General features: G+C 41.6%; 1 protein-coding gene across 3 annotated transcripts in view; it reads left to right on the forward strand.

Annotated features, from left to right (window-relative positions):
• The first annotated feature begins 10,051 nt into the window (after positions 1–10,051).
• The window catches only part of KLHL2 (kelch like family member 2), a 123,611-nt gene continuing 113,362 nt past the window's right edge, over positions 10,052–20,300 (forward strand). For 2 of the 3 annotated variants that reach the window (XM_079920730.1, XM_079920731.1), the window contains exon 1: positions 10,052–10,517. In XM_079920730.1, coding sequence (XP_079776856.1) covers positions 10,492–10,517 — 26 coding nt within the window. In that variant the 5' untranslated portion in view covers positions 10,052–10,491. Of the gene's footprint in view, positions 10,518–11,829; positions 11,909–20,300 lie in introns of those variants that run through there. The other variant, XM_079920733.1, reaches the window with a different exon arrangement.

Genomic DNA, 20,300 nt, shown 5'->3' on the forward strand with positions numbered 1-20,300 from the left:
GTGACGTTAAGTAGTCTTATCATGTAACAATTTTAATATAATATGGTGGTATTATAATAACATTTCTCCAGTTGCCTTTTGGTCAATTTAAATTTCCAATTTATTATTGTATGAGTATACTGATTTAATATTCTGGCAGCTGACTTATTATATGCATCTATGATTACTTCTTTAGGATAAATTCCTAGAAATGGAATTCCTAGAAGATGTGTCCTGTCACAGGACACATCTAGCTTTTAAAATTTTTGATGCATATGTAATGTCTCCTCTATCAATGCCCTTCCTTCTAAAATCTCCCAACAAGCCTGTCCACTTCAGCCAGATAAATCTCACCAAAGTCACACTTGCATATTTTACTCCCTTGTTAAAGAGCCTCAGTGACTTCTAGCTTATTAGATCAGTTTCAAACCACCACTCACTCAGGCTTTGGGGTTCTCCTGGCAAAACATCTTGCCTACCTGTCCAACCTCACTTATTACTTTTCAACTCCAGTTAAGGCAGATCTATAATTTCTCTCAGGTGAACTATGTGTTTTTTCCTTCCCTGTATGAGGAAACTGCTCCCTTTCTTCTCCACTAATGTAGATCCTATAAGTCTCCCAAAGCCCAGATCAAATTATACCTCTTCCAGAAAGGGTTTCTGGGATAATCCCACCCCAAAATTATCTTTTCACTCATGAATCTTATTCCCCTATAATTTTAGGTATGTATATCTCATTTCCTCAGGGTGGGCAAGCTCTTCCCAGGCAGGTTAATTTTTGAATCTGTCTCCAAAGCAAACACAGAGCTAGGTGCTGAATCTTAAAAAGGACTGTAAAAGTGTGGATTGAGTTGCTGGAGAAAGTTCTGAAATCTTCCCCAAATGTCTTTAGAATTGGTCATACTCCATATGAAATTGGGTGAATAAACCGGATGAGTTTTCAGCGTGGCTTCAACCATCCTTTTCTAATAACATGACTATAACAGTTTTTGATGCAATATAAATAAGTTTTAGCTAGTCATCTGAAAGACACTTTTGCTTACTTGAAAAAATTATTTGGCATGAAATTCAGTATATGAGAAAAAAAATCTCTCAAAAATGATTTAATCACCACAATTACAAAGTAGTTAGTGGTGGTCATATGACACAGATTTTGAAAACCACATTAGTGTGATTCCATTGTGTAAAGATGTTTTTATTCACAGATTATAATATAAAATAGAAACAATTAATTTTAAAATTACCCTAGACACTGAACATTAAAAAAACTTTAGTTCATTTAAAAATACGTAAATTATTTTCATTCCACTCCTCCAAAAGTGTGGTACTTCACTGTTCCCAAAATACTACACATTCAAATAAACTGTAATTATGAACATATATAGCTTCTCACAGTTAGAACTTTAAAAGTGGATGGTGCTAAATAAAATGCATGTTACTGAAATATTTATACATGCTTTAAAGTAAATCATTATAAATAGGCATGTAATTACTACAGTTTTAGGAAGGTTTAATCAGGAACTAAAACATTAAAGAATAAAATTTCAGCAGCTTTTGACCAACATAAAATGTACAGATATTCTTCAAGACCTTCCTCATACCCTGAGTTTCAAAGAGAAAGCCTTCTTCTTAGACGAGGTAATTAGAATAAAAAATTATGGAGAGAAAAAGTACAGATTGAAACAAAAGATATGAAAAAAACAGAAATAGAGAATCTAGAAATACTAAGGATTTCTGGAAATGTAAGTTCAATTTTAAAAAACTAATTTATACTGGGGAAGCAGTGACTTTGAATCTTGCTCCCTCAGGATTAGAGTAAAAATAAGATTTACAAAAGAGTATGTCTGTTTTGGTGAGAGGAGAGGGAAAAATTGTCTGTGGTACTAAGATGCAATGGAGTATCTATTTGGCAGGGTACTGTTTAATGTAATGCATCAGCCAAACTTCTGATGTTCAGAATCTTCCCTGAAATTAGCATCAGTTAAAATCCTGGATGCATTGGCAGCTGGCAGCTCAGCTCCCTCTGCCTGGGTCCCGCAGCTACAGCAAATTGGCAGTAAGGCTTCCTTAGCAGTTACTAACAGGCTAACGGTACCACACAGCATGATTCCTCTTAGGTAAAGCAAACAAATACAAACCCTTGTATTTATATATGTACCTCACATGTTTGTAATTGTGTAGAACAATATTTGAAGAGACACACATAAAACCATTAACATGTGTAATCTCTGTTTAACAGAGGGGATTGGAGGAGAGGCTGATGGATACTTTCATTCTACGGTTTGAATTTTTACTATAAGAAAGTAAGCATGTATTTTTGCACAACTTTAGAACTTAAAATTAAGAAAGCAACACTGGCATGCCAACCTATGTAGAGAGAAATGTGAAGAACGTACAGGAGAGGTTTTTTTTTTTAATTAATTAATTAATTTGGCTGCGTTGGGTCTGCATTGCTGCCCATGGGCTTCCTCTAGTTGCAGTGAGCAGGGGCTACTCTTCTGTGCTGTGTGCAGGCTTCTCATTGTGGTGGCTTCTCTTGTTGTGGAGCATGCGCTGTAGGTGCGCGGGCTTCAGTAGTTGTGGCTCCCCACAGAAAGTTGCCCTATCAGTTTCTTTAAGGGTCAATAATTTTATGAGTGATTCTATCTTTGTACCAAGTATCCTTGTCCTGGTTTATCTACAATTTCTTGCTGGACATTATGCTTGGATATCTTGCCATTACTGACAACTTGGCAGGTCTAAAACCACACACATCCTCATGTACCTCATGTGACTTTCTTCTTTTTATCAATTCTGTCTCCATAGTCTCAGGTTGAAAACCTTAGGATATTTGACTACCTTACCTTCTTTGCCCCGATTTCAAATTAGTTATCATTCTTATTACGTCTTTGCCATTTGGCCATTCTTTTTTTTTTTGTTTTTTCGGTACGTGGGCCTCCCACTGCTGTGGCCTCCCCCGTTGCGGAGCACAGGCTCCAGACGCGCAGGCTCAGCGGCCATGGCTCACAGGCCCAGCCGCTCCGTGGCATGCGGGATCTTCCTAGACCGGGGCACGAACCCGTGTACCCTGCATTGGCAGGCAGACTCCCAACCACTGCGCCACCAGGGAAGCCCTTGGCCATTCTTTTTCATTTATAGCACGTTATTCTACTTCAAGTTTTATCTTCTCGTGCATGAAATCTTGCAGTAGTTTCCCAACTAATCTCTCCTACCTGTCATTAATTTTGCACACCCATGCCAGATTAAAAGTCTTAACAGTAGAGTTTGTTTATTCTACCTGCACACACACACACATACACACACACACACACACTCACACACAGACATACTCCTCCAGTACTTGACTATTACTCCACATAAAGCCTAACCTCCATTCAAGGATCCCCAGGATCTGACATTAACATTAACATCTTGGCTTTTTCTTATTACCCCACCCTTGGAATCGTTTGCCTAAAATCTCCTTTACTGTCCACTGAACATGCTCTCTTTTCCTACTATGTGCCTTTCTCTTTCTTACGTGCTTAAGTCAGCATTCATCTTATTTGTGAAGACTTTCTTGTCTGGTATTTTTGTTTAATTAATTTGGTTTAAACATTGAACTTACTTCTTGTATCTCAAGTTAGTTACAAATTTCTTAAAGGTAGAATCCTTGCCTTAAGCTTTTTCTTATTTATATCACCCCCTACTACCCACCTATCACAGTGTATTCATCAAAGAAATCATTCAGCAAATGTTGGCCGATTGACTGACTGAAATCAAAGAAAGTTTCTCTGTGTCTTCCTTATTTCCAGGGAGCATTGATTTTATGCTTCCAAAAGTAAAAAGAAATGAAAACTAACATATAGATGTAGTTTATATCTGTTAAAAGGCACATTGCATGAACTTGAGTTAAAACGTATGCTTCTGGAGGTTAACTTTTTGGTTGGTGTACACAATAAATCATGCCAGTTTCTTCATCCAACAGTATTGCTGTGGGCATACTATTTGCAGTACTTTCTAGGCCCTGAGGGTACGGCAGTGACTAATCAGACAAAATCCATGCTTTCATAGAGTTTACATTCCAAGGGAGAAGACAGACAATAAATGAAAAAATAAGTAGAGCACATAGTTTGTCAAGTTGTGATAAGAGCTTTGGGGAAACATAAATCAGGAAAGGAGTTTAGGGAGTGCTGGGGGTGCAGAGGTAGCTGCAACTTGAAATAGGGCTGCCAGTATTTCCCCTATCTGGCATAGAAAAAGGTTGATATAATACCTAAGTATAATACAGTACAATTAAGATTGGCTTGAATCAGTTTGCCTCAGAAAATATGACTAGGAATATTCTTCTCATGATTTACTTTTAGTTGGCTTTTAACAAGGACTTCAAAATGGCAGCTTAGGTTCATTTTTAGTTCAATGAAGAATAGTTCTCATACATATGCAGCCTAGATTCAATCCTTTTCTTGGATTGGATTATTACCAAGATCTTAACAAGAAAAACGAAGAAATATGGATGCCTCAAGAATTGACTAACCACTTATATCCTGCATTAAACGTGCTCCTGTGCATCCAGAAGCTGATTTCTGGTACCAGATTAGGAATGAGAAAGGATTTCTTGGCAAAGTATATTTCCTTGCAAAAATAATTCCAAGACTTGGGCTGAGCTCAAATTTTAGGATTTATGTGGAAACTCAAGACTTATCTTTTCACATTAGCATGTGATCAATTTGAACAAATAATACAAACTCCTAGAGGTTTGGTCTCAAAAGGTCTAGACTTTAAGAAGAATATTTTTCATCTTTCTCAGCCTGGTCCTTTATTAAAGCATTCCTTTGACAGTGTTATACAGAAATACTTCTATTAATGAAAAAGACACATTTCAACATCACACTTAGTTGTCAAAAATGTTGTGATTGAAATAATATAGAAGGCATTGGAATGCACTTTAGGAGGAAGGAGAATAGGGGATAGGGTATGAAGGTATTATTTGGCTAAAATAATAGCATGAAATAATACCAGTATTGCCCATTGTATTATAGTGTAATCCACTAATCATTCTAACTGATATTAGATAATTTCTAAGTTTGATTAGGGATGAAGAGAGGACAGTGGAGTCCTGCGGATGGTGAGGGTCAGAGGTGATAGATATATCAACACCATAAGGGAAAAAGTGAACACTGGGGGAAAGGAGAATGGCAAAAAACCCCTTATTTCACAATTTAGCTTAGGGTCCATGCTACTAACAGTCATCAGTGATGAACAAACAGAAACTGTGGGTAGAAGTGTGTGTGTGTGTGTGTGTGTGTGTGCGTAACCTGGGATGAATGACACCAAGCTCATAATGCTTTGCACAATTTATCAAGAACTTTTACTTGCTTTTTCTTCTCCTGGCATTGCTGACTGTGTAGATAGATGTTTAGTCCTAGATAATTCTATAATGAGGTATTACATCACCAGACTACATAAATAGATACCATATAACTATATACAAGTAAAAATAGATTAAGTAAATTTCCTTTTGTTAAAAAAGCACAGAGAAATTGCTTACCTGATATACTGAAGTCTATTTGGGGATACTTCCAACAGATTTCCAATTGAAATTTGCACTAAACAATTTGCTTTCATCTTTCCAGGAACCTCCGATACAAGATAATGGGCAGCTGTGTTGTGCTGGATGTAAGGTTTGTATCTTAAAGTTTACAGAAACAAGGAAGCAACTTTTGTAGAGTAAACTGGACTCATAGAAATGAAGGATTCCTTCAATTAAAGATTTTCTACTGGTCTGAAGCAGAAGACTCACATCACCGCATTTAACACCACAAAGCCTGTAATAAATACCTTCGTGTATTGACAAGTCCTTTTGCTAAATAGCAGTCTCACAAGAATAATCTGAAATGCTTCATAATATATTACATACACTAAGCTGCTTCCAAATCAAAAGAATAAAAGCAAAAACCCTGATTTAAAGTTAGAAAAGCAACTCAAGTAATGCATTTTAGACTAACTCTTTAGGATAGAAACCAAGGCGTTTTAGAAGGTCTCCAACTTCTTTAATATGATTTTGTTTTTTTCTTTTTTGCCATGCAGCTTGAGGGATCTTAGTTCCCTGACCAGGGATTGAAGCTGGTACTAATCACTGGACACCCAGGGAATTCCCTAATATCCCATTTTTGAATGAGTGATGCTTTTCATCCTTGCTACCTTTACACTGGATGGAATCACAAAACAGACTCTTTACCATTTTATATATTCTTTGGTGAAATTGTCTTTTCTTTACAGGAGCAATTCTCAGTTCCCAGATTCTTGCCATGTGATATGTTTGTGCTTGCCATGTCATGTCATTAGTTCTACTGCACCATCTGATTTTGACTCAATCTAAGTAATTTTTTCTACCAGCTACTGTCACAGACTTGTTCCTCTGCATGGTTGCATCTTCTTTACCAGTGATGTATTCCAGCTACTTACCTTAGCTTTAGGTTATGGTTACTAATACAGCCAAGGAATTGTTCTATTTCAACAGTATAACAAATGAATGGACTTCTGTAATATCTCATCCCTCTTTGGGGGAGTGAAGAGCTCATCTAAAGAAGAATTTGTAGGTGGTCAGAGCTAATAACCTGAACAGGGAGTGGTCAAACACCTCAGCATGGCTAGTTAGTTCTTAGGCCAATGGGAATGGAGACAGGAAGTCCTTGGTGGCCTTGGGTAGCTACTCCTAATCTTTTACTTCAGAATATGGTGAAACTGACATACAAAGGAAGGCATATTAAAAGTTTTTTCCTCACAGATGGATTTGTGTTCATCCTATCAAGGTTTTTTGTTTATTTTTCTTGTGTTTGATGAGACAGGGTTAACTGTTGAGGCTATATCTGGCCAAGGACCAGTTTTGTGAAGTTACTTGGCCCACACAAAGATGAAAATGGAAACTCTCGCCTCATAAATTGCTACTGCTCTTAAGCAGGTCTGCCTATGTCTGAAAGCTAAAGGTCCCATCACCGTCTTTTCAGAAAACAACAAAGGTTCAGTGTAAATTAACATTTTCAAATTGCTTCAAGATTCACAGATGAGATGTTGAGCTGTGGACCTAGTTCTTCCTCTTCTCTGCATGGAGTGGGGTCAGGGCAGAGAATTGAATTAGGAACACGAACGTCTTCAAATCTACCTGGTGGCCACCACACTAGGATACCAGAGCTTGTGGGGCTGATATTTAACTCCTAGCAAGGTTGAGGGTAAAAAAGTACCCTTTCCCAGGCCTACAAATTTAGGGATGTGTGTGAAAAAGAAAAAGTTTGAGTAGACATTTAGCATGCTAGCTGAACTGGATTCCTTAAGAAGCAGAGAATTGTACCAGACAAAACTAATCCAGGGGAGGATGTGAAAGGGGCTATGGTTTGGAGTTGTGTGCCTATTGGTCAGATTGACATAGCCTCACTTTTCAGTATTCACTTGCACCTATAACACTATTTGGGGTGGGAAAACACAAAAGCATTAGAAGAATTTTATGTTTTTGTTTTGTTTTGTCCTGAAAGATCTCCTGAAATGGCTGATCGAGCAGTCCTGCTCACTCTGCTTGCATGCAAAAGAAGGAGGTCAGGCCAAAGGATTGATCAAACTTAAGTTAGTGTGTATCTCTTGGGTTTAGCACTTAACCTCAATTCCTAGCTGAGTCAAGTATAACTGATGGTCATGGAAATATGCAGAAATAACGAAAGCAATGAACATTTATTAAGTGTTTCCCTTATACACTTAGTGCTATATGCTTTACTTTTTTTAATTTTTAATTTTAATTTAATTTAATTTTTTTTTTGCGGTATGCAGGCCTCTCACTGCCGTGGCCTTCCCCGCCGCGGAGCACAGGCTCTGGATGTGCAGCCCCAGCGGCCATGGCTCACAGGCCCAGCTGCTCCGCGGCATGTGGGATCCTCCCGGACCGGGGCACGAACCCACATCCCCTACATCGTTAGGCGGACCCTCAACCACTGCGCCACCAGGGAAGCCCTAATTTTTAATTTTTAAATTTTATTTATTTTTGGCTGCATTGGGTCTTTGTTGCTGCCCGTGGGCTTTTTCTAGTTGAGGTGAGCGAGGGGCGGGGGGGGGGACTACTCTTCGCTGTGGTACACGGGCTTCTCATAGTGGTGGCTTCTCTTGTTGTGGAGCATGAGCTCTAGGGCGCGAGGGCTTCAGTAGTTGTGGCATGTGGGCTCAGTAGTTGTGGCTCGCAGGCTCTGGAGTGCAGGCTCAGTAGTTGTGGCGCACGGGTTTAGCTGCTCCGTGGCATGTGAGATCTTCCTAGGGATCGAACCCATGTCCCCTGCATCGGCAGGCAGATTCTTAACCACTGCATCACCAGGGAAGTCCGCTATGTTTTAAATAGAATATTTTATTTAATTCTTACAATGACCTTATAAAGTAAGAAGTTTTATTATGGATCTGAACAAAATCACCACTAACATTTGAGAAATAACTCAATCATGTATGCCCTCCTCATGGTGGGTCAATAATGCCAGGAGATTATGGAAGGGTGAGTTCATGCTAAGCCTTACTAGATACAGCCCTTTCCTGGAACACGTCAGTAGGCTACCAAGACATTTCTCCTACTTCACTACTGCTCCTTTTTCTGTCTCCTTTGCTGAATCCTCCTTATCTTACTGTTTTAGTGCTGGAGTGCCCCAGGGCTCACTTCTTGGTCTCTTCTTTACTCTAGTTACATTATCTAGTTGATCTCAACCAGTCCTTAAATACCACCTGTATGCTGCCAACCCACACATTTATGTCCACCCCAGATACCTAATTGTCTACACCTATCTTCACATGGATGTTTATCAGACACCTCAGACGTAACCACGTCTAAATCAGAACTGGCAAATATGCTTCTTACCCCACCAAATCTGTTTCTTCTCTATTTCCTCAATCTCAGTAAATGTCAACTCCACTCTCCCAAGAGCACAGACCAAAACCCTTGGGATCATCTTTCACTCTAGTCTTTCTCTTATATCTAATCTATCAGCAACTCTCGTCTGCTATATCTTCTCTCCATCACTCTGATCATCCCAGCCAGGTAACTCCTTGTTTGCTTTCTTGCTTCCCTACATCTATGGCTCATATAGCAACATAAAAATCAGTTTTTATTATGAACCTTTTAAAACATACACATAAATATACATAAATGACTACCCCCATGCACTCATCACTCAGCATCAAAAATTAACATTTTGCCCATCTTCTTTCTTCTATTCCCTACCCTCCCTTTTTTTGAGGAGGATTTTAAAACAAATCCCAGCGAAGTCATCCTTTTAATGATCAGAGCACGTTGCTCACAACTTTTCATTGTTCCTCTTCTCAGTAAAAGCCAAAACCTTTTTGATGGCTTACCACACCTGTGTGATCTGTTACTATTCCCCGACACCAACTCCTCCAACTGTCCCCTGTCCTGACTCTGCTTCAGTTACCGCAGAGGTTCTTAACCCTTAGAGGGCACCAGCATCCTCTGGACGTCTTGTCACAGCACAGGCTGCTGGGCCTCACCCCTAGAACTTCTGATTGAGATCTGAAGTGGGCCTCGAGAATTTGCATTTCTAACAAGTTCCCAGATGCTACCGCAGCCCAGCGGCATACTTGGGGAACCATCAGCCACACTGTACTCTTCCCGCTCTTCGATGGCCAGGAGTCTCTGCACTGCTCTCCCCTCTGCCCTGAGAACTCTGATTTACTCAAGATTCGCTTTCTTCCATCTCTTTTAAATGACATGTTTTGAGAGGTCTTCCTTGACTACCATTTAGCATCCTGTCTCCTCGCCTTGATTATTTGGCATTTTCACGGCAGGCAGGCATCGTCGTTTTTCTGTTTCCCTTGTCACGTCCTGATGGACAGGTGCGCGGGCACGGAGACCTGGTTTTGCTCTGCATTCCATCCCAGCGCCGAGACCTCGCCCAGCAGGTGCAACGAGCGGATCACAGCCTGAGCGGGGAGGCTCCAGTTCCTGCTTGGGACCCTGGACAGGCGAGTCATTCCTTCTTGCCTCAGTTTCACCATCCGTAGAGGAAGGATCGGCTACGCCCACCCCTTCCGCCTCCGTGGCCGCAGGCTGGGAAAGGACAGAGCGAGCGCGCCTGTGGAGCGGGACAGTCAGGGAACGCGGAGCGGAGGGACGCCGTGCTTTCCGGCGAGACCGCACCCTTACGTCTCCAGCTCCAGCGTCTGGGCCGGCGGACCCACCCCGTACTTCGCGGTTGCAGGAAGGGGCGGTGCGGGGCGGGGTCTCGAGGGCCCGTCACACCCGGAAGTGCCCGCCTGCAGCCCCGCCCCCAGCAGCGCCGGCAGGCTGAGCGAGCCAGCCGAGCGGGGCTGGCGGAGCTGGGCTACCTCGGGGGCGGGTGCGGGTGCGGCGCGGGTGTAGCGCGGGTGCGGGGCGGCGGGCGGGCGCCCGGGCGGATGGGACGCGGCGCGGCGGGCGGGCTGGGCAGGCGTCCGCAGCTGGAATGGTGCTGGCGGCGGCGGGTGCCCGCGAGCTGAAGCCTGAGAGGAGCCGCCATGGAGATGCCGCCGCGGCCTCCCGCGTGAGTGAGCTGACGGGCGGCGGGCGGGGCCGCTGCGGCCGGGCAGGGCCGGCGGCGGGCCGGGCGGCGGGCCGGGCGGCGGGCGGAACCCAGCCTGGCTGGCGGGCGGGGCGTCACCGCGCGGTGTGCGGGGAGGGTCCTCCGCCGGTGAGCGGGAGTCTCGGGAGGGCCGAGCATCCGCGGGATGGAGACACAGGATGCGCGCGAGGCCGTCGGAAAAGGAAGCTGCAAAGTACAGACGCCGGTGCCGAGAGGAATTCCACTCAGCTTGCCTGCTTCCCCGAATTCCTAGCAAAATTCTGTCCGAGGAGCTTGCACATCACTCGGAACGAGCCGAGCCGCGGCTGAACAGGGCATGTGACCTCTTTTACCTGGCACTGCAGAAAATCATATCCAGAAATCACAGCATCTTCTGTTTCTTTGGCACCCTGGGCGAATTAGTTAGTGTACGACCTATCAGGCACAGGTGTCTTTTTCCTTAGTACCCAAGTACAGTCAAGACCACCTGCGACAAAATTGTTTCCAGAAATAAGCTGAACAATTATGTGGGAGACATTGAAGATATTGCATTATTCAATACAAGATTTTTTTTTTTTTAGCATTTTGTTAAAAGTGGACTATAAATCCCCAGGAGTTTTGAACATTTCAATTTTGATTTGCTTTCTTTAGTTTAACCTTTATGAAGTAACAAGAGCCCTTTGAATCTGACTTTTCAAACCGCCAAAAAATCTCATTCTAAGAACCGTGTACCTTTTCATGACAGCTCATTCTTGGAGCTTTATTGTTTTTCACTTAGATTTGGCCAGCTTCACTCCAGGGCAGTTGTATCACACCAGCCTCTTGTGGCTATTTGGCAGAATACCAGCCAAAATATAAATATTTGGCTTGGGCTGAAAATTTTTTTGATGTTGAGTCTTTTTAGGAGCGCTCATAGGATTCTGGCACTTTTAAAAAGTGCCTTACAGAAATTTTAGCTTGAGTGGAACAGGTCATGGAAATTTAAGGAGTACCTACGACTGTTGAATTGACCCTGCTGGGCTGGTAGGAATAAGAGCTCAGTTGCTTGGTGATGGCTGTCGCTTTGAAGACTTTGTCATCTGGTCATGTTCTTCAGCAGGTTCGGGAAGGCTCCTGAACCTCTAGGAAACGTGATGGTGGATTGTTAGCATCATGTGTGAGCACAGCATCAGCACATGAGTTCTGCCCAGGCTCAGAGGCACGCAAGGCAGGAAATGCTACTTGTCTATAGACAACACATAGTATAGAGGGTATCCCACATAGGATGATATTTGTCGTAAACCTGCCCCCTTTATATCAGTTCCCTGCAGTCCCTGTTTTGCTTCTGGAGCAGAGGGACCTAAAGGAAAGAAAAGGGGGACCTTAGAATGCAGGTGAGAAAAGGGTGTGGAAAAGCAGGCTCTGGAGGGAGGGAGGAGAGATATTAAAAATCATTTAAATAGAGATAATTAAAATGAAATAAATGTGTGCATGCAAATATTGATAAACTGAATCTAAGACATCAACTAATCAGAATTTTGGTGTTCAGCACAGTTCTTTGCTATTGAGACTTCATCAGTAGTGCTGGAACAATGAGAGGCTGAGATGTAATAGAAAGCCTGAATGCCAACAGGGATGAAAGAATAGTTAAAACCCAAACCCAAAAAACTCTGTTCAGCCATGGGTGGCTGAAGTTGGTGAGACTTTTGTTTTTGTTCATTTAATGGTAAATACAAATAGGTTTTGTTTTCATTTGGTCTATCTAGGAGTAGCGCTAATTCCAGAACTATAGTGTTTTTTTACCTTTCTGTGCATCAGAATAGTTTTTCTTCCCACCCCTTGACCTATTTGCTTCTACTCCCAATAATTTTTTTTCCTTCCACACTGAATCATGGGTGCTGGATTTGAGAAATGGCAGTTCTTGGGGAAGGAGCTTTGTCAGGCCTCACTGTGCTAAAGCTTAGCTAGGTCAGAGGCCAGTGCAAGTTATTGGGCGGGCTCAGCTTTTCATAAGGTTAGATTTTTAGCTTGAGCTTAAAGGCAAAGAAAGTTGTTTGAGGTGGGCTTAAAGTGCCTTGGATGATGTGGTGGAAGCAGGGACTCAGATCCTCTTTGCATAAATGTCTGTTTATTAATTCATTTCTTCTGCAAATGTTTGCATGCTAGTTTCTCCCTGGCACTGAGTGTGATACTTTTGTTTGCCCTTCTCTTTTAACAGCCAGTTTTGCATCCTTTTCAAATCCCACCTTGCTCCCTTTCAGCCTGTTAGACATTGTCTTGGAGGGATGCAGGTGACTATTAGTCCAGGCTCCCTAGTTCCTTCAGATGGGCTTGTTGAGATTAGGTTTTTAAAATTTCTTCTGCTCTTTCTACTTCTTGCCTTCACGTTCTTCTCATTGAGTACATTTAGTTTTATGAAAACTTACACATGGTCCTCATTTTGTCACAGACCAATAAAAAGTTCATTGAAACCTGATGTTTGCGATCCACTGGACCCGATGACCTTTAATGTTCATTCTAATTCTAAGAATTAATTACTATGAATTTGGAACCTTGGCATGGGTTACCCCAGTATTCACTTGTTTGCCTTTTATAACCCTTTGGAATGTATTCTTGTTTTTGTTTAACTAGTCCTAAGTATAAATTGGGCACCTCTCTGATCATAGGTGAATCTCCTTAATGATAGACAAAGACGTTTAAAATATTCGGGAACGATAATGGCCCACATGGTGATGTTGAAAGAAGATGTGTGCGTCAACATGTGTTGAAGTGTCATATATAAGGAAAATTTTGAGGTGCATTTGGGAACTTGAGAAGTGGATTCTGAAAATAGGTAGCATTTATGTAGTAGTCTCTGATTCTGGGAAATCACTCCTCCCCCTCCCACCAAATAGTCCTAAACCTCTTGTTTCTAATTTACATTTTCTTATGCACATAGTAGGCATCAGTAGATATTAGTAAGTGTGCTTTTGTGAAGGTGATTGTACATCTACTCAGCTGTGGTTGTTACGGAACTGCACAAAGAGTGTTTATGAAAGCAAGTGAAATTCTTTCTTAACATCAGGTGGAAAGTTCTTTCAAGGTGATACAGAGAATGGAAATTGCCTTTCAGATGCTTTTCTATAGAATTTTACCAAATTCCAGATGTATTTACTGTTTACAATGAGAGAGTTCAGGTTTTTTATTCATATTTATTGGGTGCCTTCGGTGACCAGGCTTTGGGAATATCTCAGAAAACAAAACGAAGTCCCTTTTCCTCATGGTTGAAAGTGACAGTAAACAAATACATGATACAGTTACTGTAGTGGGTGGGTCTGTGTACTTTGTGTTGTGTGCTTTTCTGTCTCGAATTTCAGGCTATGGGCATTTGCTAAAGTATTTTTTGACCAGTTCTTTTCACTGATCCTGCCTTGAAAAACAGGCCCTTGCTTGCCATGACACTACTTTTTCTTGGTTTCCTGCTCTAGTTTTTAGGTTGTTAAAGGTGATTTACTTTATTTATTTTATTACTTTATCTCATTTAATCTTGTCAACAACCTACCTTATGAAGTGTAGTTCTCTTATTATTATTAGTTTTCAGAGGTTAAGTTACGTTCCCAAGCTTATCAAGTAGAGGAGAAACTGGGACTCTAATCTCTCTCTGTTGATTGCTTTTTTGGCTTACATGGCTTCTGTTCGTTGGCAGTAGCTGTTTCTCCCAGCTGCAGGCCTTGGCCAATTCTTCTTTTCAGTCGACTATTAATCACTAAGTTGTGGCTTCATCTGTATCTTAAGCCTGGGCTCTAGATCTGTGCCTCAGTTTTGAATTTTGAGCTTCTTACGGAACATCTACCCTTAGCTCATACATCAGATTCAACATGTCTAAAACTGAGTTTTCATAATATTTGTTCTCAAACTGACTTCCCTTTATAACATCTCCACTTAGTGGAATAATCATTCTTCTGGTCCTGGATATACAAAGCCTTGTAATGTTCTTTGATTTCTCTTTCTTTCGTCATCCTCCACATTTTATCAGCTCCCAGGAACTGTACAGTGTTGGTTTCAAGTGTCCATTCTGATTGCTGATACTCTGATGATACTCAAGGTTTCATCCCTTGATACCTGGATTATTTCTCCTGTTGAGCTCTTAGGTGTTCTCTCATCACCTTCCAGTCCACCTATTGTTTTTACCCCTCACCCCTCACCCCTGCAACATCGAGTCAAGTCAAACACTTAACAAAACCATATATCTCAGCCAGGAAGTCTCAGCCCTCCATCATTTTGGCCTTATCTTATATGTTCAAAATCATTATGTGCCTTAACCTCCCAAGGTAAACTATACCTTCTCACAAGCCAGGAGTCTCCAGCCTTTTCCTATCCTGTCCTCAGCTAAAACAACTTAGAATTCCTCCAAGGCCCAGTTGGAGCCCCATCCCCTTCACAAAGTCTTCCTTGTATACATCAACTCATTCTAGCTCCTCTTTGCAATTCCTATACTATTTATAATTGGTAGCACATAATCTTGCACTTGTGTACGGACTTCGTGCCATTCCCTGGTGGTTTCTGAAGTGCCTCCTTAGTTGGCTGGTAACTGGAGAAGATTTCTGTGTTCAGCATCCTAATCACTCACCCTGCTTAGTATAGGGCAGCAATGGGCTAGGCAGTGCTTACCTACTTGATTTATTAACAGTGGTGGTGGTCTGGAGTATTGCCAATAACTTTTAATTTAGTGTTGCAATTAAAAATGAAGAAGGCCAAGAAAATCCATAAAAATGTATCTCCATGTTCAGTTTAGCTCCTAACTCCATATTTCTTCTTAACTGTGTTTACATTCACATAGTATTTAGTGCTTATACAGCTCCTGAGGCAAGTAGGTGAGGTGTCACTATCTTTGACTTTCATATTACATTTCCTATTAGACAGATCTGTGGAATAACAAAAACCTTATTTTATAAGTACACAGTCTGAAGCCCAGAGAGGCTAAGGGACTAATCCAAGGTCACTTGGTTAGTATCTGCAGGCTAGGACTGCAGTTCATTTCTTCCAGCTGATTTTGCTCCTCTTCCAGTGCCTTTTCATTAAATGCTGGGAAATGTAGCCCAGTCAACTGAATATGCCAAGTCATAGTGCTGCCCCCTTACCAGCCAAGTGATGGTAATAGGAAAAGTGACAAAAGAAAGTTCAGAAATGAGAGTGATAAAAGACATGGAAATGTTTGAAATGGATCATCAACCTTCTCCTCCCTATTTTAGCACCTCACAGATATCCCACTCTGACAATGCTGTGTTAATTGTTTATAACATATGCTTTAAAATAAGACTGATCTTGCATAAGACATGCTTTTACCCTGGTTGCTTTCCTGGTAGTAGTCACTATCAGGGACAAAAAGTGCCAGGTTGTCCTCTGTTTGTCACGTAGGTTAGAGGGAGCGGGGTTGAACTGAAGCAGAGCATTTTACAGCTCTGTTGTTCTAGCATCAGAGAGCTTCGTCACCTCTGCACCTCAGAGTCCCAGCTACCTCCTCCTGCCGGTGTTTCTCTCGAAGGCCACATCCTGGTCCTGGGGGAGGACAGGGCAAAGGCCCCCCTCCATCCTCCGGAAGGTTCATCACTCCGCTTTAAGTGCTAAGCTGTTTTAGTAAAATTGAGCATGGCCAGCTTTTCTAGACTTTTCCTTTCCAACTCTGGGAAATTGGAAACATAACTTTTAGCAATACATGTACTATACTAATGTATTCAGTGGCATTGTTATGATGTTGTCTGTATCGTGTTCTGTGACTGGATAGGAGTTTTTTTATCTCACAAGATGCTTCATACTCAGTTCTAAAGGTCTGTGTACTGAAGGTCTAATTCAAGTTCTTACATGTCTGTAGGGCAGACATTAACATTATTTGGTAATATGACCATATGTTCATTGATTACAGTTAGTCTGCTGGGTCTGTACCTGATAAAAGTGTAAATTCCAAGCAGCTGAAAAAAATTTGCAGAGCAGGTCTTTTTGCATGTAGCTAATTGCAAAGACTGAAAGCACAACTCTACCACAAACCAAAATGTTTCCAGTGGAGAAAGCCTCCCACTTTTACAACCTCTAAGTAATAAGGTGGTTATTTGGGTGAGGTGAAGGATGTGAGTGTATTTTGTTAGGAAACTGTAGAGTGGCACAACAAGTATTAAAGTATGAGTTATGGTTGAATCTCTACTTCTTATATCCTGGACTTGTTATGGGAGCAATGTTCTTATGATAATCAGCTTCCAAATGCAAGTTTAGCTCGGAAGACAGCAGAGAAAATAGAGATATAAAGTAATGGAGAACTTCATAGCAGTATAACATGGATGGTGACTTTGAAAACATCAGCTGCTGACGTGAACTTGGCAGAAATTTATAAGTAATGGTGGGTGACTCATTGCAAGCAGGGGAGTCTTGCAGCTTTTGAGGTGTACAGGCAAAGGGGAGAGTAGAGATGGTGGCCACCCAGAGGCTGAGTATTTGTCGTGAATGTGAAAATGTCTGGTCCCCTGTTAAATTTTTCAGCTGCATCATTCACATGACTTACAGCATTATTTCCACCAGAAAACCTTGAAAACATAAACAACCTCTATTTCCTAAAGTGTTCGTTCTTTATCTGAGATGATTGTCCTGTGGTGGGAGGTAAGTGGGTGGTGGGGCATATTACATCACCTTCTTTTTTAAAAAATCATACATAGCTGTCTTTTCCCCCTACTCGTCGAGATGCTGTCATTCTGGTATGCCTAGACCTGTAAAAAGGGCTTGCCTGAATCTTCACATGAAGAGGGATGGTTATGGGTAGTTTAGAAAAATTGCTTGGGTCATGTGGTCCTTCTGACCCCTCCATTGGAAATCACTATTCCAGAGCAAATAATATGCATCTAAAGAAACTGTATGTTATTTCTAAGATGTTCTCAAAATTTTTGCAGGAGGTTTAAACCTTTGGTTGGTTATGGAATCTTGACTGTTGGAAGGAGACAGCCCTTATTAGAGTCTTTGCCTCCTCTCTTGAGAATTCAGTTATTGGCAGTAGTGTGTTCTTAGGCAGAGTTAGAAAGTTACCCGGTCTGAGAAGCCATCCTTACCTACAGCTGGGAATTTGTAGAAGAGTCAGTCGTGGAAGGAAGGCTTTTGGATTATCTGTTAGCAGTGTTCTGGGATCCAAACCCTTGAACCCTCAATTATTGTAGAATATGTGTTGTAACAACAGGCTGTTGGGTAGTTTTAACACTGGTTATGGGATGTAGAGTTGGGGGAAAGACTTAAAAGTGAAAGAACCTTGAAAAAGTATCTCCTCCAGATAGTTTAAAGAAGACGGTTCTCATAGTGAGGAGCTTTTCTGGAAAAGGCTAGCCCTTCGCTTCACAAGGGAAGCAGGGAGGTGTAACTGTACTTATGGTGTAACTTAAAAGGTAAACCTTTCCCTCCCACTTGGTTGCTTTCTAGTGGATGTTCATCTTCCACATCTGTAATTTTGGACATGATGTATCATTTTCTGTTAGTTCTGCTTCTGAAGGAGAGACCATCTGACACAAAACCATATAGGAATTAGAAAATTGTGGAAAGGACTTCAGTGTTGAAAATGAAGTCTGTGGCAGGGTGCTGCATTTGTAAGGGGCTCTCAGTACAGAGAACACTTAAAAGAATGCGGTGTTATTTCTTATTTATTTCTTTAAGCCTTCGAATGGAATCTTTTCTTTGCAGAGTTTCTGGAGTATTAGAGAAGTGGGAGCTAAAAATATTTAGCTTTAAGAAAGAAAGCAGCAATATAAACATTGGTTGTTGTATGGTATCTGTCTTAAAGTTAATTCTTTAATGCAGGAAGTTTTAATTCCCAATTTCTTAAGCAAATATGTACACTCTTGACTCTTAATGATATTCTTTGTAGGGCAGAGTTGCTTTCGTTTCCATTCTGAGCATTGAAAGGCCTTCTATGATAGTTTTGCCAGTCCTCGATACTATATTTTCCCTCTGTTGTAAAGTTAAGTAATTAAATTTGAAGCAGATATAAATATCATTAACTTGCTACATATGTGGATATTCGGTGTTACGTGGTCAGAAAGTTTGTGTAGGTTGCATATATCTACATAATTTCCCCTTTTCCTACTGTTTTCTTAATGAAAAGGCGGTGGAAATGGCATTATGAGAATATGTCTTATACTAAAAAGTGTGTCCCCACTTCCCTCTGCCAGATCTGGATGTTCTTTCTTTCTTGGCTTCTAGCTCTTTTTCTTAGGCTGGGTGTAACATCCCTCTATGCATGTGCACGTGCGCACGCGGCCACAAGGAGTAGAGTGCACTGTCCCATTCTCCCACTCCAGCCGTGGACTCACCCACTGGAGGCAGCAATGGCACTAATTCGTTTGTAAGGTCCCTTTAGAAACTCAGTTGGTGGGGTAGCAGCTCTGATGTCCACTTCTAGTGGGTGAGCCCTCAAAGGATCAGGTATCCCTCAATAAGTGTTGATTCTGGGGGAGGGGGAACGAGCAAAGATAACTTCTGTGGTTAATGCTGGCTTATCTTAATGTTCAAGTACCCGAGTTTCATGGCTTCATGTACTACATTTCTGTCTCCAGCTAGATTTTTTTCTCTCAAATTCTAGACTCCTGTAATCATCTGCCAATTTGAGAACATCTTCACTTGGAAGTCTGATATCTTAAAACCAACATGTGTAAAAACTGAGCCCTTGATCTTCCAACTTCCAGACTGATTCTATCTGCAGCCTCCTCCATTCAGTTAATGGAAAGTCAATGCTTCTAGCTACTCAGGCTAAAAAACTTGGAGTTATTCAGACTTCACTGACATGGCACGTGCCTTCTGTCAACAGATCTTATTAGCACTCCTTTAAAATATATCCAGAACTCAGACACTTCTCATCACTGCTCCTGCCTCCACTGCTGCTACGCTGTTCTGAGCCAGTGTCATTTCCTCCTGCATTACCCTTCTCAGTAGCTTCCCTCTTTTCATCGTTGACCCATAGAGACTATTCTCAACCAGCAGCCAAAATGATCCTTTGAAAACATAAGTTGGGTTGTGTCACTGTTCTGCAGTACCTTGCCATTTCACTCAGGGTAAAAGCTAGTGTACCCAAATTGTTTTCTGCCTCAATCTCTTTATCTGTTATATGGGGATAATAGTAATTAGCTCACTCAGGGTAAAAGCTAGTGTCCTACATGATCTGTACTCCCCCCTCCGGCCCTGCTCTCATGTCCTGGAACACACGAGGTGCATACTGGCCTTTGCTCTAGTTATTCCTTCTGTCTGGGCCTTCTCCCCCCTCCTGGTCCTCATTCTAATCTCAGTTCTCAATTTGGCCTGCCCTGATCACCCTGTTTAATACTGCAAGTTCCATCAGTCCATCACCATCACCCCCATACTCCTCACTCTCTTTACCCGGCCCTCTTTCTTTGTTCCGTAGTTCTTAACTTCTAACGTGCCACTTACTCTACTGGTCTGTTGGGTGTACTGTCGATGCCCCCCACGCCCGCCCGCCCCCTGACTCCAAGCTCCCTGAGGACAGGGATTTTTATTTTGTTTATTGATATGTTCCTTGTGCCTAGAATAGTGCTTGGTACATAGTTGGCACTCAAAAATTATTTGCTGAATTAATAAAATAATATTTAAAGAATGAATTATTCTTTCAGAAATGGGTCAGGAAAGGAAGAGGTGTGAAAAGAAATGGTGCAATAAATAATGATGTTTGCCTTTTGTTCTTTGTGTGATGTATATACAAGTATGATTTTTTTAGGCTTTATTTGGTTTCCTAATTTATTAAACTTTAATAGCTTTATTAAAATATAA

This window comes from Stenella coeruleoalba (assembly GCF_951394435.1).
Source record: "Stenella coeruleoalba genome assembly, chromosome: 4".
Taxonomy (NCBI): domain Eukaryota; kingdom Metazoa; phylum Chordata; class Mammalia; order Artiodactyla; family Delphinidae; genus Stenella; species Stenella coeruleoalba.